The sequence below is a fragment of the Paramormyrops kingsleyae genome, chromosome 10 (assembly GCF_048594095.1).
Source record: "Paramormyrops kingsleyae isolate MSU_618 chromosome 10, PKINGS_0.4, whole genome shotgun sequence".
In the NCBI taxonomy this organism is placed as follows: domain Eukaryota; kingdom Metazoa; phylum Chordata; class Actinopteri; order Osteoglossiformes; family Mormyridae; genus Paramormyrops; species Paramormyrops kingsleyae.
In genome coordinates this window covers 14,722,984-14,749,073 of record NC_132806.1, presented here as the reverse complement: position 1 = coordinate 14,749,073, position 26,090 = coordinate 14,722,984, and the positions used below count along the sequence as shown (strand labels likewise).

The 26,090-nt window shown below is 38.3% G+C and overlaps 2 protein-coding genes across 3 annotated transcripts; one reads left to right on the top strand and one right to left on the bottom strand.

Annotated features, from left to right (window-relative positions):
- Positions 1-891: 891 nt before the first annotated feature.
- Positions 892-24,227, top strand: zic6 (zic family member 6). 2 transcript variants are annotated; one of them, XM_072717348.1, is made up of 3 exons: positions 892-1,030; positions 20,735-21,710; positions 23,508-24,227. In XM_072717348.1, the coding sequence occupies exons 2-3, from the start codon at positions 20,753-20,755 to the stop codon at positions 24,110-24,112; spliced, it is 1,563 nt and encodes a 520-aa protein (XP_072573449.1). In that variant the 5' UTR covers positions 892-1,030; positions 20,735-20,752; the 3' UTR covers positions 24,113-24,227. The 2 variants fall into 2 exon arrangements, with proteins under 2 accessions (XP_072573449.1, XP_023650721.1); XM_023794953.2 differs by lacking the exon at positions 892-1,030 and adding an exon at positions 13,610-13,674.
- On the bottom strand, positions 8,814-13,489 carry zic3 (zic family member 3 heterotaxy 1 (odd-paired homolog, Drosophila)). Its single transcript, XM_023794954.2, has 3 exons — positions 12,212-13,489; positions 11,334-11,497; positions 8,814-11,166 (listed from the first exon to the last, which is right to left on the bottom strand). Exons 1-3 carry the CDS (start codon positions 13,209-13,211, stop codon positions 10,984-10,986), a joined length of 1,347 nt encoding a protein of 448 aa, XP_023650722.1. The 5' UTR covers positions 13,212-13,489; the 3' UTR covers positions 8,814-10,983.
- Positions 24,228-26,090: the final 1,863 nt, after the last annotated feature.

Here is a 26,090-nt window from a genome sequence, read left to right as displayed (position 1 = left end):
GACTATGAAGACTCTGAAGTATGATGAGTATCAGACAGTCCCCAGGTTATGAACGAGATCCATTCCCTAAGCCTGTCTAAGCCAAATTTTGTAGGTAAGTCGGAAAAATAATAATGCATAAAAATTATACAGCAATAATAAAAGTAACTATGATACTGCACTGTTCCTCTGGCCGAGGAAACGAAGCCGCACAGAGTTTTCACGAGTGTCACAAATCAGTAAGTGTGTTCATTATCACGAGCCATTGTATTTAATCCAAATTTTTGAATGCAATAGGCTTTATGGCAGTCCGTAAGTATGAGCTGTCAGTAAATTGGACGTTCTTAACCTGGGGACTGTCTGTTTATCATTCTTGTATGAAATAGTTGAGAAGATACTCTGAAGCACGGTAGCGTATGTCATTTTTGTTTACCAATGCCTTGCAATAGTTGCTATACATTATAATAAATGGGAAGAAGATTAATTGAAATGGTCACCCAAAAAATGACTGGTTGTGTGTGAAAACTGTTTAACTGACGATATTTGCAGGTAAAAACTTTCATCTGGTTAGGTGATGCTGTGGGCCTGGGGCGTCATCTAACCCCTTATGCGGTTTCAGAAAGGTCTTTCACCAATTTCCCAGTTTTATTTCACGAACACCAACAAAATATATCGAAATTTAGCAGTCAGACGGAAGACAATGGATTATTTAAATGTATCTTGAGAAAAGAGGAAGCAGTTGAGCACAGTTTTAGGATGGGGCTCATTATTCGTTTTGATGTGGAGTGGAGTGTGGTCCTTCAAACATAACAGCAGGTAAGTGCTTACAGAAGTAAAGGCCAATAGCAGTCTGACCTACAGTGCTTGACTGACATTTTCTTCGCATTCATGTTGACAGGAGCTATTCAAGGACATGCCAAGTGAGTTGTAAATAATTCGCTTCGTCAGAATTGCTGGCTGCTGATCCGAAGTATGGTATCTTAACTGCAAACGTAGGGCGTTTTACTTCAGCAGCATCCAAGTGAGCTTTTACCAAACTGTCAGATTCCAGGTCAGTACAGAAATGGGTATGTATGAAATGGGCTGTTTATGACTGCTAGTTTAATTGAACCTACAAGATTACATTTAAAAAAAAATCACCTCTATTACTTGAGTGTGTAGCAAGTAGTGTGTTAGCAGACATTAACAACAGTGTCAAGTAAGAATAATAGTGGTGACGATAGGTCAACAGTTGTTTGCATCGTACTTATTCTCTGTGACAATAATACATTTAATGACCCAATGGGAAAAGGCGCATTAGTTTGAGTTTAAACTTGTCACACTTGTCTTGCCAAAACAGGGGAGTTTAAAGTGCTTATGCTGGTACACAGTGATCTAGAATCCAGTTTAATAGTGATCTGCCACTGACAGTCATCGTCCACCACTACAGCCAACTATAGATGATTCCAATATCTAATCACAAAATCAGCTAATCAACTCCCTTAAGATCACTGGTCAGTGCTTAGGTTCTCAGTCTTAACATTCCGGTTTTGGTTTCCTTGGTTGTTCTTGGTTCTGGATCATTCTATAGTTTGTTGTCTAGTTTAGGGTCCTGCATCCTTTTGCTCGTCTTCCCTGCATGAATCTGTGCCCTTGCCTTAGTTATGTCCTTGCAACTTGGCACTTGAGTGTAAATCCACGTGCACAAAGCAGAAGTGAAATACAAGTCTTAAAATTGTGAAACAACTGTTACCTATAAGCATATCATTTCTACATAGATCAATACACACATACATGCTCCATAATTATTTTCCATCTTTATTTTCCATTACCCAAAGCCAAAAGGAAAGATTGAGCAGAAGAGTCGTGTAGAGTAGGATATGAAAGTGCCCCATATTCTCTGTGCCTCTGAGCTCCGCAACACCTATGGATTGAAGATTTTGTGATGCTGAGATTACTGTGACTGAAAGGGTCACTTGCTGATTCCCTCTGTGTACGAGCCACCATACCTGAGCTTGAACCTCTTCATAATTTATTCACCTTAATAAGAATTTCTTTGCTTAGAATTCACACCTATACTTTTTTGATTTAGATGTCTTCGTTTTTACTCCTCATAGTGGTGAATATTTATTGACCCTTGTTCTAATTTTGAGGACATTCAAGTAGTTAAAACAGCAGTGCCTGTTTCTTGCTTAAGGTTAAATGAGTTCTTCACATGTACTGCTTTGCCATCAACTTGGGAAATGTTACTTTTGTGTTTGGTATTGGCTTAACACTTAAATATTATATAGTAGTGATGTAACAGTTTTAACCGCAATCGCATGTCACAGTTCCCCCGACCCCCAACCTGCGGCCGCTGGTGCAGCCTGTTAAACTCTCATTATGTTACTAATGTCATTTCACAACCAACACTACAACACACATAAAATTTTATTTTGTTTAAAGTTAGGGCAAGCTGCATATTCTGTAAACATTACACATTACACCTTCCAGCTGTGTCGTTCAATCATGATCGAGTAATCACGCCTGGAGTAAAGGCTAGGCTTGTTTCATTAGCTCAAGATGGATAATAACCCTGAGATTGCAGAGTGCCCGGGCACATCCAAGTGGTATGGGAACATTCTGGTTATCTAGTAGGGTATAGTATTATTTTTTAACTTATTTCATAATTAAATTATGTGAAGTTAGGGTAATCTATCATGTTCTTCAGGGTTCTATTTTTAGCTAGTGAAGAATAAAACCCAGGATTTTTTTTTCTTATTCACTCCCCCCTCACCCCCCCCAAAAAAGACGCAAAGGTACGAACCAAACCGTGCCTCAAATATCAGGGTCTGAACAGAACCAAAGACTTGGAGAATCATTACACACCTATTATATTGGCATTTATTTAGGAATTTACTTTTCATAGTTTTGACATATGAACAAAAATTGTAACAGCCGCAGTGTGGAGTTTCACGCAGTTGTAACCATGTCAAGGATGTGTTCCTGTAATTGCCCCCTGCCAAAGTCCAACTCTGTTATTTTATCTTGATTTCAAACAGGTTTTAGCAAAGGAAAAAATTGAATTGATGCTTTTCGCCATATGAACTTGTACAAAAATGAACTTGCATAACACAGTAGTTGAACTATAGATTAGGTAGATATTGCATGTTTACAGTAGCACAGAACACATTTAAACAGACATTCAGACAGTACACCGTAACAATGAATAGATTAATCTAACGGTGCAAATGATGTCAGAAAAAAGAATTCTGTAGTATTGGCTCAGAATAGTATCACACAGTAGGCTGTACAGTGAATGAATGAATGTTCTGTGAATGTCCAATGAAAAGTGCCTAAGCGGTTCAGATCCATTCAGACAGTTGTTGGTCGGTGACTCATTAAGTCTAATGGCTGGAGGTAGGGATGGCCTTGTGTAGTGCTCCTTGGAGTAGGGGAACTGTCTGTCTGCTGCTGAAGATGCTTCTCTGTTTAGCATAGGGTGTGAGTCACTGTCCAGTATAGCCAGCAGTTTTCTGAGTATCCTGTATTCCAGCTCTGTCTCCGGTGAGTCTGGATTGGTTCCTAGAACTGATCCAGCTTTCTTGATTGGTTTGTTGAGCTTTTTGGCATCCCCTCTACTAATGCCATCATCCCAACACACCACCACTTAAAAGACTGCACTGGCCACACCAGACACATAGGAGTGACCTTCACTCACCTCAGTCTCCTCGGGAAATTTCAGCCAACTCTGACCCTTCTTGTACACAGCCTCTATTTTAATCCTTCACTCAAGACTGTCATTGAACTATACCTCAAGGTACTTGTAGTTCTTCACTGGAATTCACAGGATTTGGCCTACATAAAGTTTTTTTTTTTTTTTTTACTTTTTTGGTCAAGTCCTGTATGTAGCTAAATGTGGTCTCCTGTTGAGTGCAAGCTGATGTTTTCTTTAGACATTCTGTATTCCTATGTGAGTGAAACTGAATTCAGGCTGCGTATTTTCATTTACTGTGTTGCAGTGGTAAAAAACATGTTCCTCAGAGACCATTTCTCTATCGTAAACAGACCCAATAAGTATACATACCAAAGGTGAATAACTTCACTTCCCATGATGTAAGACTTTTGAACTTCTGAAACACACAGCAGCTGTAAGAAAACAATTTAAGTAAAAAGCGAACAGGTTGGTCTGCTTGGTGTGTGTGTGTGTGTGTATGTTCCTCTTCCTGGGTGAGGGACTTAAAAGCTAGTGTTCAACTGCAGATGCTGTCGCCATTGTCTTCATATGGAGAGGACCAGTAAAATATTCCGTAGAAAAGTTTAGGAAATGTACTTTCAAAATAGTGAAGATACTGTGCACCACATTTTGGTCCTCATTTTACTGCTCCAGTTTAAGCAGTAGTAACGCATTCTGAAAATAACATTCCCTACGAATTAATCCAATAGCTGTTCTTAGGCAGAACTCAAGCCACTATTATCTCAAAACATGTCGCTTGGTGCTGTTGGAGCAGTAATGAAGTTTTGAGGTTTGTTGTTGGTACTTCAACCACTATAGTATGCATGTAAAAGGCAGCGCAAGATGTAAACCTTTTATTGCTTAGGATCTGTGCCCAGTTAATTTTCTACCATTTGTAATTTGATTACTTAGAACAGTGCGGAGTTGTCTCTCTAGGCTTTTATGTTTGATATTATTTTGCAAAACATAATTTTTTTATTTTTATAATTGCTTGTGCAATCATTATGCAATTTAAGACAATCTCCAATGTTGTGGTTTAGACTGAAATGTCTGTTTGCTGGTTCTCGGTGAGATGAGGCAATAAATTTAGGACCTGAGCAAACGGAGACAGTTTTTTGGCATTGACAAAACATTGTAACACATTCCATTTAAACCATTGGGATAATTTTAGTCTGGGGTGTGTTGGTTCTTAACATTATGTTTAATTTGCATCTTAATACAGTTTAAAAAAAACAATGGAAATTGTGTTCATGCAAGAATCTTCTGATTCAGCAGGTATTGTCAAGTTTTTGAAATGCTTGTGCATTTAGCTAATTCTTTTAATCTTGCTATGCATTTGTCACGGATAATTTGAATTTTGGCTTTTTTTCAGACCAAGAATCTGTTTTTAATTCTGTTAGTCACCAAATTTGCACTGAAATGTCACTACTTTTAGGATGCCTGTATTATGTATGCTGTCTTGGTAGTTTTGTTGTACATTTGATTTAGGGGTTACTCACAAAAGTTATCCGTTACATACAGGTGGAAAGTTCAGGTGCAGAACATAAAAACCCAAACCAAGCTTCTGTTTCAACCAAACAGTTTAGTATAAAGAGTTACAGTCATGGAGTACTGAACTGGTTGGTTGAAACAAAACCTTGGTCTGGATTTTTATTTTCTGGACCTGAACTTTCCACCTCTGTCTGTAATGGATCATATTTTGAGTAACTTCCCCAACGCTGCTCACTGAGGTAAAGGCTACATGATTTGAACTGCAGATGAGCTCAGCTCATTCATTCATTTGTTAATTTGTTAATTCATCCATCTATCCATCCATTCATTCAAGTTTTCGTTTTGTTCAGGAACTTATCTTTTTCTATGAAATGCGCCGTTTCAAATTAAGAGATTTAGTGTGCTTTGTCATTAACATTCACTGCTGAATTTCAATCTTAGAAGATGCATCACAAGAAAAAGCATCGGGCTCTGCCGTTAACCAATCCCTTAAGGCATGCAGTATAACAGTGGGACATCTTTACTACCAAGTAACCAGAGAGGCAGCTATTTAGGCGCAAACATTGTCCCGTCAAGTTTTACAAATGGCAAATAACTCATTGTGATTTTCAAAGGAGCAAAAATGTGGATTGGGTGAACACAGCGTGGCATACATTTGCATATTATCATGCGTCCTAATTCTGCGGTTTCATAGGCCTACTTATGTAGGCTACATAATATATCTACACATGATTGCTGCCACACATTTGTCACATATAAAATCATTCCCTAAAACCAAACAATTCCAAATATACAAATATATGACAACGAGCAAGTAGGAAGAATCCGTTAATCTTTGGTTAGTGTTAATAAATCCATCAAATGACAAATGGGAATTCTGAAGACGTGGCTTGTTTTATCGTAAAAATCTCCATTTATGCTCTGGGGACCCATCCCTGTCGTGTTCATGTGTTATCTCGGTGGATATATTAATCAAGACACCTTCCCATATGATACATAATTAAACTACTAGTGTCGTTAGCAGTAGAAAACAACAAAATATCATTTCGAGATAACTTAAACTGGAGCAGTGAGAAGAGAAACAGCCTTTACCAGATCCATATTAACCTAAAAACATAAAAGACAAATATTTGATAATATTAATGTCACTGATACTGTTTGGCTTTATTTTTTTGTTCAAGTCGGTTCTGATATATAATTGTGAAATACGTGTTGCTCAGTGCCACATACTAACAAAGACGTCAGAGGTACGCAAACTTCAGCTGCCAACGAGGTCTAGTGTGTGCCGGTTACCGGATTCTTGTTAGGACCAGGAATTCTTTTACGTAATTGAAATATTTACACTTAAATGTTATGCCACTCATGCTTCTGTCGGTGCGTTGTTGTCATTTAAAATAAATTGTTTTCCGATCACTTGTGAGTGACATACAAGTGTAAATTATTCTCAAAAGCTTGATCGACCTCACTTTGTTCTTTTCAGTACACCAAAAGTTCAGTTGTCCGTATTACTTTACATTACAATAGCAGTGCAACACTTTCTAGTAAAAGGCAAAACAAGCAATTCTCAGAACGTTCTATTTTCAAACCTTAGGAAAGGCATGGGTCTTTCCTAAAATAAATAGAAAACTATGAAAACTGGTGATTTAACTAGCTACATACAAAACCGAACTGGACATTTTTTGAAGTAGGCCTGTTAGTTTATGTTATCCGCAACAGATTAGAAACGCAATGACTAATATGAATATTAATCATTTTAAAATAGATTGGGGGTACATCGTAACTTGTTCTATTACACAAATTAGCCTATTCGATTGCGTTCAAGATTATATAGGCTAACGACTGATATGATTATGAATCATTTTCATTACAAAAAACACAATAATATATATATATATATATATATAGATATATAGATATATAGATATATAGATATATAAAATATAAAACCTATCATACTGTTACATATTTAGCCTAATCTTCTACTTGGCTGTTTGGACTTATGTATATATATATATATATATATATATATATATATATATATAGTGTATATATGTGTGTGAAGGTTAAAACAATAACAGACCACGGTTTTTGGTTTGCGAAACGTGCCTTAAGTCATACCTATAGGTAAGCCGCCCCCATCACTGCGCCAGGCGAGTGGTATTTAGTCATTTACCGTGTACGACCGGGGCTGCGTGACGGAAAAACGCAGGATCCTGCATATTTCGGTTTATCCGCTTAGAGTTTGACGGTTCGCTTGGCCAGGATACACTTCATGATTTAGTAAGGGCAGGCTGTAGGCTAATTTAGCAATCGATCAGATATCCATGGAAAGCGGAATCAAAATCAATATTCGCGTTCATAGGGCTACGTTGTATTCAGATCTAGGCATACAAGTAAACCTTTGAAAGGAATGCTGACACGCAATCATTGGATGCGTATATAAACTGAGTACATTACAATTTATAGGCAAAAAGTAACTGCACACAATTTCAATTTCACTCTTATTAATGGTTATTAAACCTATCGCTGAGATCTCTAAGACAATCCTACAGCTTAAATGACACTACAGGTAGCGTTGGTCTTACAAATGAAACCAACCCATTTAAAAATATTGTAACCTTTCGTGTTGTCCATCGTTTTGTCGCTTTTTAGGAACAGGAACGCCATCTTTGGATGCCACGAAGTTGGTAAGGAAGAACTTGAACTGTTCGGTAAACAGGGGAAAGCCGTTCGAGAAGAATAATTTACCACGCATGCGCGGGCTATAAGCTGGGGATCGAAATAATTTCTTCACACGATTTGTTTGAAATGCTTGGGATTAGCCTGAAAGGATGGCAATCCACTGACATATAGTAAAAATTATGATCATGAGTCTTTAATGTGTAATGGAATTTATAATATTTTAGCTCACGCCTGTTGACGTGTCAATAAAACATTTGAGTCCACTTATGCAACATAAGTCTCTGCAGACAAATGTGTCCAACGGCACAAGCATCCACGTTTATTCATATACAGTAATTAATGTGCAATATTAAATATTTTGAATTTAAGTAAGATGAAAAAAATGCAGAAAACTAGGTGAGGTTTTACTGTTTATTATTGGCCACACATTCTTAGGAACAGTAGATTTTCGTTTTGGGCTGTTATTCAAGAATGCCAATTCGTGTTACTATACAGTAATATTTTCTTATTTTATTGATCTTTAGCAGCCCATTAATTTTATATAGAAGAATTCTTTGTCCTCTAGCAACACGGAAAAGGGCCCTGTAAGAAGTCATACTAGGAATGAATAATGAATACAGGTTGGAGATTCTGTTCCCGTTTGGGTGACACTTGAACATACTCTTCCGCTCAATTCCACAATTATGCTTTTAACAAATTAAAAAGCAAAGGATACTTTAATCACGTTTGCACAGGGATAAAAACGAGCGTAAGTACACTACGGTTTTTTCCCCAGCTAGCCCTGCCCTCACAAGCACTTTTGCGTTAAAGTTTTTCCCCTTCCGTTGTCTCTGTAAGATATTAAGATGGCGCCTTTACAATATCAAGTCCATGCGATAACTCATCTCACACGATGACATAAATGTCCAACAGAGGCCAATATTGAAATTATTAGTAAATACAGTAAGAACGGCGATGGCAAAAATAGTTCACATGGATTCAGGTTTTTAATTTCAGTGATTTTTTATGTTCACATTTCTCCATAAATAGTTTGTGAAGCAAACATATCAACGAATAATAAGGCTAGTTTCAAAAAAGTACAAGGGACCTTTTTTCTCGTTCTGCTCTCGTCGTAGTAGGCCGTTCTGTAGTATCATCGGCCTCGAACGTGGCACAGTAACACAGTTAATCAGTTAAACATTTGCTTTTCAGGAATAAGTTGATGCGTGACCCATTTCCCCAGAAAGCGTTACAACATCACATTCTAGCTGCATTTTAATCAGAAATACATTCCGATAAGTCTCCAGGGCATATAGGATTTCAAGGCAATTAAAGTAAAACTTTGTCTTTTAAATTAACGTATAGAAAATAGCATATAAAACATTCAGTAATTCATATAAATAAGCTTATTTTATATATCACTTAACATGCGAGGTACTATTTCATATTTATTTTGAAAGTAGTGCTGGTGATTTGAAATCATTTTATATGCACAATATATTTTATGAATGCATAATGTTCAATTCGTAAAAATAGGTTACAATGCAATGTTGTAACTCGGTGTGCCACGTTATCGTATTTCCCTCATGGTGTTTCATATTCTTCAGGCTATTATATCCATACAAACACGTTTTGTTCAAAAGCTTATTCACATAAAACAGACTAATGATTAATCAAACCGCCCTATATCACAGGACATAACACCCTCATTTTCACAGAACTACAATTAAAACAATGCAAGCAGACATACAGAAACTTTCCGTCTTCGTGATATTATTTTCATCATATTGAAAATATGAGTGTTGCTGCTGTTGTTGTAAATAATGATCTTATGGTCCTGCTTTATTCATTTTTTGATGCCTCATACCGAATTGCAAACTTCCATCTACATACATATATGTGGTGTCTTAACGTTTTATTCGATTGCATTTTTGTATTTGACCCCAAAATACTTATGCATTTATGGCTGAAAACCATGTGTACGCGCATAACTGGAAATCTGCTTGTAGTACAGTTTGTGTAATTTACATCGCTAGCAATGAGTGGCTTTAACTTGTGAAGAATTATCGGAACTTAGACTGTACTGGTACCAACTGTAAGCCATTAAAAGTACTTATTTTGTCCAAATAAGAAATATTATCATAGGAACGTTGCAAATTATTCGTCACCATGAACAACTGAGCATTACAGAACTAATGGGACTGAAGTATAGCCGTATGATAATATTATAGCATATTTAATGAATACATGTATATCCTTAAGTTATAATATTATCATATAGCTGACGGTACACAGGTTTATCAGTGCGTATACATACTGAAACAGAGCAAATGACAAACAAAACAGCATTAGGTAAATCTATAATATTTAAATACTGGAGTTCTTTTAGACCCAAATAAGACACGTTATTTAAAAGTAGCCTACAATCGCATATTTGAAAGGTTAAATTTACTCTTTAAAAAAATTAAGCTGGTCATGACCCAAAACTGTACATAGTCTTGTTAGAAAACATTTTCATAAATATAATTTAAGTTCAGAGCTTTCGCTGATAATTAAATTACAAATCGATAAATATGGCATCGTGGATACGCATGTACATATTTATAAACAAAAGGCAACTGTTTATTCACCTGTAACAATCGTATTCTAATACCACATTTCTCCACCGGAACACGGACGTTCACAACAGATTCGACCCCATCAAACAAGCAAAATACATTCACGAATATATAGTGATTTATTATTTTTGTTGTTCAAGTTCAAGACAAAGACTTTGGCACATTTCTTAAGACTTCATCAATTTCAACAATCGATTCAAAAGCGATTAAAAACCCGCTTAATTATATATAATATATATAAAATATTGATTCAATATTTTTTCTAATTTATATTTTGAGAAAAATACACAAAATGAAAAATAAAATAATCTGAAAGTGGAGAGAGGAAACCTTTATGGTTTTAAAGAAATTCTTTTTTTTTTCTTCAGACCTTTCAGAGGAAAAGTCAACTTTGAAATCCTGAGAGGGACGAGGCCTGTTGGCGGACGGTCATGGCATCACACCTCCTTATGGTTACTCCCATTCCATTCTGTACACCTTCTTGAAAGTTCGTAAGGTCCATAAACTTACGGGCCGCACTAGAACCCCGCTTTTTTCGATTCAGACATACCACTCATTGAAGTTAGTTGGAAGTCCGTCACTGTGAGCCGAAGTGTTTTGCACGCCTGACTGCGGAGTTTTCGTAGGCTCCTCGGTGCCGGCAGAGACAAGAGCTGGTGGAGTGGAGGATTCGTATCCAGAACTGGCAGCAGGAGAAGACTCTGACCCTTGAGAATCATGCACCTGTAATAGTAACGGTGACGCATCGATTAGCATAGATATACGTAATCTACAAGACCAAATTCTATATTACTTTGTGGAATTATGCCATTCTTCAAACACCTCACCAACTTTCTCACAGAAGATGAGAGAATTGGCACTAATATGCGAACCCACGGGAAGTGAATTACCTTCATGTGCTTCCTGAGAGAGCTGGGGTGTGTGTAGGATTTGTCGCACACTTTGCAGATGTATGGCTTGTCTGAAGTATGGACATGCATGTGCTTCTTCCTATCGCTGCTGTTTGCGAAGCGTCTGTCGCACCCTTCGAACTCGCACTTAAACGGCTTCTCACCTGCAAGGAAAAAACACGTCGTGCACATAAATCCTTCCCTCTAATAATCGATCAATGTTAAAATGACATAAAACTTATTTTAATAGGCTCGAGACAAAATAAATTTCTGTCCTTATTTATTACGTATAGAATATGTCAATGGAAAATTCATTATCCTGAAAAGTGGCAAAAATAAGTGCTTAGCTTTGGTAACAGGATATGCATTAATTAAAAAATGTAGCCTATTTTCAAAAAAAAAAAAAAATGACATAAGAAACACAAACCAGTGGGTATTCTTAAACATGAAAATATTCTGGTACAAATAGACTATTGTGTTAAGGGCACGTGTTTACTGGATGTTTGGAGAAATGTATCCTTCGGCCATATAAACTGATAATTGAAACGCCGATAAGTTTCGTGATTAGGCCACAAAATGTCACCCAAAATATATTTAAAACCGGAACAACTAAAAACTAAGCTGGGGTTGTGCGGCCACTAATTCTCGATTTAGACCATAACTGTATGGTTCTTTTTCATTTCCTATCAATAGTTTCCTCGCAAATTATTTTTTCTCTGTATTGCCGAACCCGCCCCGCTACTAAGTAATAAATATATATATATAAATAAATACATACATATACATACACACACACACACACACACAAAGACGAACGTTAAAAACCTGGGAAATTTCATGTGAAATTACAAGACATACATTAAATAGAACACACTTACCTGTGTGAGTTCTTTTGTGAATTTTCAAATTTTCTGACCTTGCAAATATTTTCCCACATCCAGGGAATGGACAAGGAAACGGTTTTTCTCCAGTGTGGACTCTAATATGATTCACTAGCTTGTATTTCGCCTTAAAAGATTTCCCTTCCCTGGGACAGTCTTCCCAGAAGCAAATGTGGTTACTCTGTTCGGGTCCTCCTACATGTTCCATAGAGACGTGGGTCACCATCTCGTGCATCGTGCTGAAAGTCCTGTCGCAGGTTTTTTTCGGTCGGTTGATCTGGTTCTCGTCTATCCACTTACAGGACAGTTCTTGCTTAATGGGCTGCCTCATATACCTAAAGAAAGCGCCGGGGCCGTGGTGTGTCGGTACGTTCATTCCCATGTTCATATTGATTGAGTGGTTATAGTTATGCAGCTGAGCAGCGCTATAAGGATCCGTTCGGGGGCTGGCGACCGGGCGATATGGGTCAGGTCTTCCAAAAATGTCCCCGCGTAAACCCAGATGCATTTGGCTGTTGACTACATGACCTCCCGATGAAGCATGGCTCACCGTTTGCTCGTGTAGTCCAGGAAATAAGATGTGCCCAGAGTTGTCGGCAATTCCAGGGGGTCCGTGCAGACTCCCCGCCGAAGCAGCAAAGATCCCATGCTGGGCACTGGTAGATGCGGTATCCCCAATGCCGGCGCTCCGGTTTCTGAACAGAAATTCTCGGGTGGAGTTAAAGGCGCCTCCGCTGTAAGGACCCACTTGGCCACCGTGGTGGTGTCCCAGGGCGGCAGCATAGCCGGTGGCTTGCGGAGTGAATGCAGATGTCTGGCTGGATGCTAGATCGTGAGTTACAGAGTTAAGCTTGAAAGCTGTAGAATGGGAAGTATCTCCAAATGGACTTAGCCCCAGTCCGGGATCTCGGTTGCCTATTTCATGGTGCCTTGGTGTTCCAAAGCCCCCGACTCCAATCGCAGAGAACTGCGGACCGCTTTCAAGCAGCATGGTCATTGTGACCAACTGACAAAAAAGGGGGAAAAGAAAACAAATTTAAAAATCCAGACTGACTGGCTGCTGTTGGCCACCGGACAAAACTAACTTACTATTTTGTTGGGGGTTTGTTCAGGAAAGCAATGCACAACTAAAAAATATTAAATGACAGTCCGTCTGTCAGTTAACGGGGAGGCAGAAACTCCCGCAAATGGGATCCCTGCATCTGAGAATCAGACTTCCCCCGTCTCCAAACGAGTGATGTCCTTGGACTGATAAAGTCAATCACTCACTCCTTGGAGATAAATGAGCTCGGGAGGCAGCGCTACGATACCCAATAAGAAGCTTGCCACTGCCTTGGCACGTGACACAATAACAGGGCGTTAATTGGCTAGATATGCGTTGATTGGCACAATTGAGTATTGGAAATGGCAGTTTATTCAAATGGTTGAATTCCATTGGTCAGTGAGAGCATTATTTACAGGTAAGGTTACTGGACATTATCTACCCTGAATAATTATGCTCCCTTTACCGTTTTAAGCATGTAAAATGTTCTGAAACTTATAGCCTAAGTATAACCATCCACCTTTAGCTCTTTAGCAGGCTCGTCTAAAATGAGCAGGCGGAAAAAACGAGTGTTTACCAAATAGCAGTGTAACTTAACGGGAAAACACACATTTACTGACTGACATGGTGCCGCTTTCTTAACTTCCTATCAGTCGGCTGTGTTCAATAGCGTTGAAAATGGTCAAAGAAAATATTTGTGACAAGCAGGGAAGTTTCGTTTATATTGCAAGCTCTAAAATCAAAGTTGAAAGTCTGTAAAAACAGCAACGATGCCTTTAAGCAGAATGTATGTATATCATAACGCACCAAAAGATAAAATTGAATGTGGTAACGCACATCACGAAAATTCGTGCTTGAATCGTAACGATCTATCAAAAACGTTATTCTTCTATCTTTTTGTTTGCCTGCTTGTCTAAAGCTTGATTTGTGAATGTGGATAATTTTATTATTTCCTTGTCTTAGTATTCTATATTTGGCAGAGTTCCGAAATTCAGCTTTATTCTGCCGCGTGGGAAGGGAGGGGGATTTTTCCAAAGCACTATAGGGTGTAGGATGCAGGAATAAAGGACAGAAAGAAAGATGGCAGTAATTGTAATATCCTGAGATTTTTTCACTGAACCAAAAAACTCCTGCTATTCAGCGACTTTCACAGGGCCGCCGCCGAATCGCTGCAGGAAACATAAAATCTGATCAAGTTCAGAGACGCGTTGAGTGCTTCAAGCGTCGCTTTGTAATTCCGTCTCTTTCCCCCATTTTGGCCCAGGATGGAGTTCACATTCTTTATTTTACAAATCCTGGGAGAAAAAGAGAAAAATCTTCATATCACTGCAGTTCGCATTCGTTCTTCTACTCCGTAGTAATTCCTCCCAAATTAGTATTTTAAAATGTAAGGTGAGTTAACCGAAGTATTTGATATTGATATGTGTTAAAAACGACGCTTTTAAAATATTTAAATGTAATAACTGATGTTTGCCCTTTAGTTGTTTATTTTTAATATCTAGTTTTAAGTAGTGAGGGTGCGGAATGTTTTGCTTGTGTATAAATATCACCCACAAGAAGTCTTAGTACTTCTTAGTACCTTTTATATTTCTATATACTGGTCTGTAATGCAAAATAAATAGCGGAATGTTAGATTATGGAAAGTAAGTACAATTACTACTTCCTGTAAATTATGGAGTCACTAATCACACCTACCATGCAGCTCCATCGGTCTCGCTAATATTTTAAAAGTAACATCAGTAGCTCTGTCGTTTCCCCGCTCACGCGGTGAGAGATAAATATATTGGGAGCTGTTAAACTCTGAGATTTATGTTGATTTGTGTGAACTTTCACAGCTGACAGGCAGTTAAGTTTTCTTAACTTCGGTCTTCCATATTTTATTAGCCCGTTGAACCGAAACTGTTGGGAGAGGTTATTACGCCCGGTATGTTCGCAGTAGGATTGTATGCTTAAAATAATTTGCGAGCGTAGGCGCGTGCATCGTGGCCTCCGTAACAAACGCAAATCATTGACTTGGATCGTCAGCTGACTGTTCCGTTGTACTTGGCTTCTGAAGTTGCGGACCATCAGGCCAAGGAGGCACACTGACCTTTGGCCTCAGAAATAAGAAATGACCTCATGTGTTGTTCTAGGTTACCGTCTTAACAAAAAAATCTAAATCAACTGTTGCAGGCCAAAGAGACCCCAGCATGTATTATGGTATATAACAATACTTAATTTTCTCCCAGTGTTCTTGATTTTTCCTAGTACAAATCCCCTCAGATGTAGCGAATATGGCAGTTATAGAATATAATGGCTATACAAACAGGAGTCCACAAGAAATGTTTCATTTGCAGTAGATCCTTTTTTTGTTCTGTTGTTGTTTGCAGTAGAAAACTTTTTTTAATAACAAGAAACCAGGGGTGTTGCATAGAAAAGTACAGGGGAAGTTTTCTTTAAATGATACATAATTTAATGAAAATGGCTATAACAGAATGATATCCTTTCCTCCCATCGCTTAAGCTGGTTTCCCATAGGGACATCCGCTCAGAACATAATGGTTGTTCCTTCAGTCCAGCAGAGTACCTTTACTCTCTGGTCCAACAGAATTTTGGAGTTACATAGACTGAAAATGCAGCAAGCAGTAGTAATTCACAGAGAGGTTGTACATTTTCTGCCAAAAAAGCCTTCATACTTACTACCTCTGTTTGGATTTTACGTTCAGTGGTTGACTGTTTGTAACAGTGTCCCATAATAATTTAATACAAGGAGGCAGTTTTTGTAAACATCCTCTAAATATGCTTTTTGTTCTTCATTTGTGGCCCTGTAGTTTTACATTCTGTTAAACTTGAATGTTTGCACTTTATGCCACCGTGAGCAGTGGGCTGTCAGACAAGACAGACGTGTTTCATGGAATCGCCTCTCCATATGATACATCTTCCATTTACTATAACTTGCCTTTGACAGTTAAAGACTTCATGTCAAGTATGCACAGAATTTCTTTGTTTAATGACATGGGAGTTTCGAAAGCTCAAGGAGGCTAATTAAGGATTCATACAAACACTGGTCCTGTGATTAACATTTAAGGACATTAATCTTTCTGTAGCCTGAGAGTGGCTGGCTTCTCTGTGTGCGAAGGCCTGCTTCGCTTGGGTATGGCTGGAAGCCACACTTGAGGGATTGCTTGTAGTCTGCATTATAAACGGTGTTACTGTAGACGTGATACATGGTAGTGTTCACTTCATGGAATGACCCGTAATAACTTACTTCAGGTCCCAGATGTGGATCAAAATGTATGGAGGAAATACTACTAGATTGAACACCAGTTACAAAAACCAAAACAATATAGAAATACTCAACTGTTATAATTAAATACTCAGAGACGATACAGAATACAGCAGAAATTCTCCAACTTTTTCATTTAAAATATGGAAACTTGTTTCCAAATAACTGGTGAAAAGTATTAAATATGTGGAGAAATCTTATAATTCACCCGCTGTTAAAGCCATGTGATAAGATTATACTGGGAAAAGAAGTTGTAGGTTAAGCTGTATCTATGAGAGCGACTTGAATGGCGTCCCAATGTGTATGAGCCTCCACAAGCGTGAAGCATGTATTTCTACTCCACATTTAGAAAGAGTATGTCTTAGACTTTACCAACATATGAAATAAAGTAAAATACCTCTACTGCTGAGGTTACTTACTGGAACTACAACTACTACTAATAATGATAATGGTTTTAATAATACATTTATATTTTTATTAGACAATTCTCTTAACGTATCATGTATTTATGTAACAGGCAATGGTTAACTGAACATGATTTATTAATCCAGAGTAATAAACTGACTTGCTGAGTAACAGGACTGGTCTGAAGCACTGTGTTGTTTTTCTCTCTGACTTCACGTTGATACTATTCCTCTGCTATTTTGTTATATTATCCCGCTGCTGCTTCTTGTGCACTTTCGCACTGTCTGGCATGATCAGCTGTGGAGCTCACCTCTTCTCTCCTAGGCGACCCAGGGTTCTGTTACAGATGTGTGTGAGTTTGAAGGTAACCACGGTCTAGCCGCCCGTCACTGTGCCCTTTCCTAGTTTCTTCCTCTCCTCTTTATTGACGCTGTGTTTTGTTAGCTCTACCATCTAACCTTTGCCTTGATTTGATAATTAGGGACCCTACAATACTTTTACATTGCAGCTCCCCCAAACGTAAGCGGGTGTTTTATTTACTTCTACTTCACTTCACTAAACAATGGAGGAGCTGAGAAGTTTGTGTCTGTTGAATGAACTCAACAGTTGGATTAGTTTTACTACCAAAGTTATAACTTAAAGGCTTTGAATCTAATTATTACAATTAAGGTAGTGTCTTTATGGTGTGAAGTACATCAGTATTTATTTAATTATGCACCACAGTTCAAAAGACCCCAGATTCTGTTTGTGTTCACTTTTAATGCTTTTAACAGAATTGATACACAGGTACAGACTTAGATCCCAACAACATAAAGAATTGGACATAATGTACAGTAGGCCTGTTACTAACCCAATAAAACTGGGTGGCCCAAATGTAATATATGAAATTAAATTAAATTAAATTAAATGCTGGTACCTTAATATATGGCTAATTGGTTATTTTGTATTTGCAGCAGGGCAGACCTTTTGGGCTGCTCAGCCAAAGAGAGAATAATTTATGTATGCTTAATATCAATTACCCAATTAACTAATTATCAGGTGATGGATTACTCTTAGGTCCGTATATTACAACTTATTAATGTCAGTTTGGTTTTACTGTAACTGTGCAATGCTAAATATGTCATATTAGTGTCTCCCATGTATATAGCATTAGCATCGCGTGTGCATGGAAATTTGTTAAATGCTGTGTTATAATATGTAGATGTTCCTTAGTGTATTGATATCCAATACTCTATTCCAGTTTCCAGTGCTGGATCGTTTATACGTGGGCTGTATTAAAATCAGATTAAATTTGAATTGAAAAATTGTTTCCTGGACTAGTATCTGACCTTCGATCGTCTCCGCATAAGGTGAACGATTATTATTATTTTTTAAATAATTGATTATTATTTAGACTTTAGATGCGTGGCTTTGTGGTGAGCGTCATTTCCCACACCCCAGAAAGATGTTTTAGCTCATAAAAGAACTTCAAACGCTTTCAGTCGAACTCATAAACAATAATTAATTTAAGCAATATCTATCAAGGATAACTCTTTACTCCGCTTTTATACATTGATGTTCGAATAATAACAAGGTCTGTTTTACTGGAAGAATATACACATGATTAATATTTTTTGTGAAAGGTTTATCTTTAAACTAGATCTGAAATTATTTTGCCCACCTTTCCCATGTGTATGGCGACATTAGTAATTTGTTTGAGGAATGGCCAATTTTTGACACACTGTCCATTCAGTGCAAGGTTTGATGAGCAGCTCATTTTATGCTAATTCGCTTAGCGTTATTTTGTCCTAGGAAATATTTCGAATGACGTTAAAACGTATTCACCCGCAATGTATTTTATTAAAGACTATTTCAAGATTTAGAATATATTGTGCACGATTTAAAATCGTGTAATACGTATAAATGACTGCACCACACGATTGTATGCCTGAAATTTAAAATTACTTTAAAATTACTCATACTACGTGCACTTTGAATTTACAGAAAACGTGCAATGCCTTGGGCGACATTAGCAGTCCGACCTAATTAGGCTACATTGTCTTCTAGAAATCTTAGACCACTTTGAAAATAACATTGTAACGTGCGAAAGTAGCTTATATAATAAACTCGACAAAATTTTCCATATGCATTCATTTGCGAATTTTACCATGCACAAGTCACTTGTAAAATATTTCGTCTGTTTAAATATTATATAATTAATGTTACTGTTTAGACGACAAACTACGTGAAAATGGAGTCCGCTGAAACACTAGGCTATATGAAAAATTGTGAAAAATATTTAATTTGACGGAGGCATCTCGGGAATCGATTGAATGATGTTTAAATGGTCAGTCTGTGTCTTGTTCTTTATTTTAAACTACTAGTTTAAAGACTGTACATTAAATTGTAGGTTTTCAGAATATAATCTTTTTCCCGTTAGCCCATGTACTATAGTGAATAACTGCCATGATAAAATAGCGCGTCTGATAATGGTACCACAAATCGGTTTGACGCCTACATGCTATACCTGTACTTTAAGATCAAGGCTTGTCAAGGTGCACCCTTAGACTTGTGTCACTGGCATATGTGACTTGGATTTGTATTACGTGCGGTTTTACTGAATCATTATATAATCAAATTAGGATGTCTGACCGTTCTTTTTAGGGCAAAAATGCTTGTAGCAGTATGTGTATAACACATTTATTTAAAGAAAATGAAATAATATTAACAATCAAAAAAGTAATCAGTCGAGTAAATCGGGAAAATTAAAGTAATCGAGTGGATTAATATAAAAGTTGGAGTTGATCAACGTGAAAGCCAGCTAATAACAAGATACATGACTATATTATCCATTTATATGAATAAACATCACTGGTGTGTATCACTTTTATCACGTGCAAATGATTTTTACTAATTCCTTACTGGCAGGATGTATGAACGCGTTTGTGTATTGCGGGTGTGCACGAGGTGGATTAGCTAGTTGTCTGCTCCTGCCCGCGGCTGCTAAGTCAAAAGTGCATCCATTTTATACATCGGTAATTTTACCCACTGCTTCACAAAATATTTAAAAAGTAAGATGTATTCATAAAAATATTCAGTTTTGTTTTTCTAAAACTGCTTGGACCTTAGAGAAGCATTATTTTAACTAATCGTGAGATGTTATACTATAATAATGTCTCATTTGTAAATAAAACAATTTAGTCTTCTTATTGTTTTACTTGCCTATTTATGTCTATTTTTTTCGAATTGTGACACTGATTGCTAAATGAGGTTGTATGATTAGGTTAATAGTCATGGAGAGGATACTTGGCCTCATTGGGATGTCCAGACTAAAGTGACGAGCCTCCGTGTTCTTACTTTGAAACTTAACCGGTCCTTCTTTTTTTCTGATGCAGCGTCTGGAAGTCAAAGAGCGGCCAGATTTGGCACTGCATGCGCGGCAGATTTCAAAGCATTTTCTGTAGTTTTTTTTTTTTTTTTTGAAACGGAGTCTTGCAGCGAACGCATGCGTGTCCCTTTTAAAACAAACCCTAGCCTCCATCAATCATACAGGACTCCAGCCAATCCCAAAGCGTTCTATTTTAAAAGCGGTTCTGCCTGCTGTGCTTTTATATTGCACCACGGCCTGTTTCGGCCAGTTTTACTACTATGCTTACTTCCACAAATCACAAGAGCAAAGTGAACGGCATGAGGCACATACCAACTTTTAACTTACTATGTCTTGTTCAGCTTGCGAATTTCACACGCAGATAATATATAGCAGGGATAAAGGGATGGGAACTACTAGGTAAATTCTTAACATAAGATGGTTGTTTTTTCCAATTTCACAGCCAAACTAACAACAAAACATGTCATGCCTGTCGAGGTTTAGTGGCTGCCCTCTCTCTCACTTGTACCCTGGGGAGAGCAATACTGAAGCCAGCGTGATGCTGCCACCTTTGGCAGCGGAGCACACAGGACACCCCACTGGCACTTCCTTAAAACTCTGCCCCGCACAAAATTTACGAGACGATCCTGAGGCAAGATACAGTGTGTATCTTGACTATTTGGGTCCTCGATCTTCACACTCTGGATACGCCAGTCGCCGTCTACAACGCAGCTCTAAGGGTATTATCGGTGGACCAGATCTTTCTGGAACAACCATGTCACCAGTCACTGACCAACTTGCACCAAGAGCTACCCAACATGGTACCAGTGGAAGGTACCGTGACCTTCCCAGCTCTAGAGAAGGCAGGAGCCATGCATTTTTCACAGCGTACCAAGAACAGGCCCACGGCTCCTCTGACTCAGCTCGGAAGCTCGGCGGTCAAATAATGGTGGCTCTACCTGGGGACATTCTCTCAAGAACGCAGCCGTACAGCCAAGCCCTGGGCAGCTCAGGGGGTCACGGTCAGCAGTTTGTCACCCAGTTCCTGAGTCTCTACAAGCCTCTCAATATGGCCATCCATGGAGGAAGTGACTCTCTTCTAAGGTACTCCAGGCAGAACCCAAAGCGTGACTTGGTCTGCAGGTGGAGTGGCGGCCAACAGGGGGCTGGGAAGAGCCCCTGCATGAGGACCTTCGCCAGTATGTATGAACTGGTGACACACGTAACTGTGGAGCACGTTGGAGGACATGACCAGTCTGAGTACATTTGCCACTGGGAGAGCTGCTGTAGGTCAGGAAAGCCATTCAAGGCCAAGTACAAACTGGTGAATCACGTCAGAGTCCACACTGGAGAGAAGCCTTTCCCGTGTCCCTTTCATGGCTGCGAGAAAGTGTTTGCCAGGTCAGAAAACCTCAAGATCCACAAGAGAACACACACAGGTTGGTAACAATAATGCTAAAGCAATTTATCATGAGTGCCTCTTAACCAGTAAGCCAAACAATATGATTTTTAACAGTAATATACTTTTAATTATTGAACTGTATTAAATTCAAAAATACAATTTCTTCCAGGGTTTTCATTTAAATAAATGCACTTACTAGCCATAACACAACGGTCAATCTGATTTTTATGATTAGAATGTGTAAATATTAATACTATAATATATCTATTAGCTTGAATAATGGTAAATTACAAATTTTTTATGGCATGGTCACGTATTTTCAACAAAAATTTAAAGTTGAAGTTTCAGTATAGGTTCAAAAATGGATTGGCATTCGCTAGTTACAAAAAATGCTATTTCGAAATGCTTGTGTGGTCTATATGGGACCGAATGTCCCCTTAATCTGTACAATGCAGGCTTTGGACAAAATCATTACACGTTCAACCCATTTAAGAACGGGTTAGGAAGAATTAACCTACAGTCTTCAAAATTTTTATTATGGCATTCAGTATTCATTACTAAATATCAATTATTAAAAACTTAAATTATAACTCTTACTTGCCGACGTTACTGGATAGCATTGGTATTAGATGCAGCAGTATTCTGTTTTATTGTTTAAATATTACCAGCTGTACAATGAAAAGTTCCGACATTATACATGACATATAACCAAAATATACACCCAAGGGCTTAGGAACCAATGGGACTGGGGGCTGTGTAACCCTTAATATGAATTTGGTTTCATTTGTCCCACCATAAATTAGAGCTTTACATTTAAATTAAGTTAGCCCCCCTATATCATTGCTTTTTATAGATGTATACAGTATTTCCACCTTCATCTCTGCATCTTTCCGTGCAGAAGACGAGTAGCATGTTCTTTCTGTACATTCATGGGTTGAGTCTGACAGAATAAAACATGTCCGATTTTGGTCCCCTCCCTTCGTCAGTTATAAAATAAATAAATAAAGGCCGGGACACCGGAGAGCTGTGACGTAGCTGCACGCCCCGGAATCCTGCGGAAAGCTCCTGCTGCTCTGAGGAGCGCCACGGATTATTAAAGCACACGCGCGTTCGATATAGTCTCACGATACGAACGTAGCGGGATCTTAAACAATGGGTTTTAATTTGTGAAGAACTGAACTGTAGACTGATGTGGAAGTTAAGGCGCATTCGTTATCACCAATAGAATTTGCAATCTAGTATTCAATCCTTTTACAGTACGAATAAAATAGCTGCGGGTGCAAAATGTTAAATTTCTGCATTTAAACTGCAGAAATGCTACCGTTATTGTAGAATCATTAACAATTTTATGTACAATTTACAGTATAGATCTATTCGTGTTCACGTTAATCTTAGTAAATACTAAAGTATCGATTATTATTATTTTATGATTTGCAGAAATTCTTCATAGGCCTATCTGGTGGTTGTAATGTGGGGCGGGGAATGAATGAATGACCCTTAAAGGACTTAAGTCCCTGGACTTTTATGACACCGTAAAAAATGTATGTACGTATTGGATGATGGCTGACAGCGTCGCGTCGTGTGAGCAGTGGGAGGGTAACTTGCGCAGAGAGGCACTCAGAACACTCACGTGATATTTAATCAGCGATATTGCAGGGCTCAACCAGGTGTATTTAACTTTCTGGTAATTTTGAATCGTTCTGTCAATAGTACTTAGAAAATAAGAAATTGACCAAACGAACGTTATGTCGCCGTGAGGTTTTCTTATATGTGCATTAGTAGAGCAGTGTTCTTCACATAACACGCGGTAATCTCTCCTCCTTTTTACATTTAGGTGAAAAACCCTTTAAATGTGGGTTTGATGGCTGCAGTCGGAGATTTGCTAACAGCAGTGACCGGAAGAAGCATTCCCACGTGCACTCCAGTGATAAACCCTATATGTGTAAAGTCAGAGGGTGTGAGAAGCGTTACACCCATCCAAGTTCACTCCGCAAGCACATGAAGCTTCATTTCAAGGGTTACATGGCCAAAAGTGATGAGGGGAGTGGGGAAGACGGGGAGCACCTTCACAAGGTCAGGCTGCCCCACGAAACGGCTCGTCGAGGCGTTTCCTCTTCTGAAGTTGCTCCGTCCAATTCACGGTCCTTGCGAGGTTCGCTATCACCCGAAACAAGAAATGGGCCAAGTTTCTATACACTCGACCGAAGCCTGGGATATTCTGCAGAAAGGTCACAGCCCCTGTTGGACCCAGTGCTGCTACAGAGAGGCGATTATAGGACTGATTCGGGTCAATATAGCACCAGCCATCAGTCCCACATCGGTGCCCAGAGTAACAGGACTTTTCATGGGCCCGCTTTCCAAAAAAGTATCGCAAACGGATGGTACACTTGTCATAATGGGCCAGCGGCCCTCTCAAAGCAGTGTAATGATGATGTGTAGATCATCAGAATAATACTCTAAGTGATTTGTTTGAAGCAGTGTTTCGAAATATACGAAAGTGTAGTAGCCTATGTACAGCTTGACAGAGTAATAAAATGGGCGCTTTGCTTTTTAACGATGCTCTTATTTAATCTTTGCGTTTTAATGTGACTTAATGTCGTGCAATCGGGGACTGACAAGCTTTAAATTATGTATATTACTCTGTTTTTGACTGTGTTAGTAAGGCGTTTGTGAAGGTTCATGACCATCTTTTAACCCCGTTCCCCTCATATGCAAAAATATAACACCTTCATTTCTCTTTGGCTTTTAGATTTTCTGAACTCGTTTGTAATACTTGTTAATGCCTTTAACATTTAGCTTTTATAGGCTACTTGAATTATAAATTACTATAATAGGCTATTTTTTTCCTGCAAGAGTTGGAATGTTTGTTGAAGACATACCGCAGTCGCGTGTAATTGTGTAACCGAAGAGTCTTTAATCAAGGTTTAATATGGACCCATATTAATTGGCCCAATATTAAGGCGGCTTGATATTGAAACAACGGATCACTTTAACATTTAAAACGAGGTTGTCTTCATTTTTTTTATGAGAAAAAACCTGCGGAGTCCTATATAAAATGTAACTTGTGAAGAGTGAAATCCAGATATCATAATGTGTATAATTTAATTCAGGATACTGAAATCCATAATAAAATGAGCTGTTTGAAGCGTTTCTGTGTATTTCATATTTCGGTGTTTATATTTTTAAAGCAGTGTCACCTGTTGAAGTACATATGCATCTATTTGCACGGTGCGTATCATTGTTATGCTGAAGTTCGATCTGTACGGGTTTCTCCTGTGATCTCTGGGTAGTGCGAGCACGCAAACGTCTTCGACACACGAGCACTCGCGTCGAATATATGTGGAGGAGGCGGGAGGATGCTAGTGTGGAGTAAGTTGTCTCACGCTCTTCTGTGTCCCGCCATTTTCATCCCGTTTGTTTGTATAGATATGTATAGTGTGTCTGACTAAAATGTAGCTGCCGTCTTCATAGTAAGAACTGATATTTAATATACATGTATATATTGTACTATTAATTATGCATGTAATATTTTACTAAAGTATCTGTATTCTCTTTGATCAGACCGGTTGTGATTAAGACCAATGTGTTACGTCAGGCATGTCTCAAAGCTCCTGTTCCCTGTTTACTGCAACATTGTTAAATTTTGCGTAACTTAAGGTAAATCAGGAAGTTTGGATTTAATTGCCATTTAAATTAAATGAAATATGTTTTTTTTTTTTTATTGAAAAAGTCATTTTGCCTTCGCAAATATACTTCGGCCTCCGTAGTTTGTTTGATAGACATACAGCTTTAAAGATTAATTTAGCACCACAGCTGAGTGCGACGTTTTAAAATGAAACATTAATTTATGATTTTGAAGTTAGAGTTTTTCTTGTGTTTTACGTGTTAAGGGCACATAGTTGAAAGTTATGGCATAAAAATATAACCATTTTTGACTACGTAACGACTGGACAACAATTTGACGGTAGCTACAATAAAGACAACTCTAGCCTCCTCATTTACTGATATAGAAATCTCAGGACAACATTAATGAACTTTTTGGTTTCAGGTGGAGTTATAAAATTATGTTGCGCATGTCCTTTTCGCAGTTGGGATCTACTGGAATATTAGCCGAATCAGTTATTTTATGAGGGAACAACTCGGTTCTGCTGGCGGAAAACGGTCTTCCGTGTTTTACACATTTTGTAATTTCATTTTGTAAATTGAAGCTTTGATAGTGTGCTGGATTTTCCAGTGGCGTGCAAATATGTTTTAATAACGAATCCTGGGCCCACTGACCAGCGGCACAGAAAGTGAAAATAGGCTGCAGACTGCGGCTCAGAGGGCCACCTGCTCTACATTATGCGTGATCTCACAGACGGCCCCGCGCCCAGTCAGTGATAATTCACTGCATGCTATTATGTCGTTTTATTAGTGA

What these genes read in the sequence shown, in the direction of transcription:
- zic3 (XM_023794954.2), bottom strand. Translation starts at nt 13,211, where the DNA reads ATGACCATGCTGCTTGAAAGCGGTCCGCAGTTCTCTGCGATTGGAGTC. An exon ending in TCACAAAAGAACTCACACAG is followed by an intron (nt 11,498 to 12,211) that starts GTAAGTGTGTTC and finishes TTTTCCTTGCAG; the next exon opens with GTGAGAAGCCGTTTAAGTGC. An exon ending in CTCTCAGGAAGCACATGAAG is followed by an intron (nt 11,167 to 11,333) that starts GTAATTCACTTC and finishes TTACTATTACAG; the next exon opens with GTGCATGATTCTCAAGGGTC.
- zic6 (XM_072717348.1), top strand. Translation starts at nt 20,753, where the DNA reads ATGTCATGCCTGTCGAGGTTTAGTGGCTGCCCTCTCTCTCACTTGTAC. An exon ending in CCACAAGAGAACACACACAG is followed by an intron (nt 21,711 to 23,507) that starts GTTGGTAACAAT and finishes TTTTACATTTAG; the next exon opens with GTGAAAAACCCTTTAAATGT.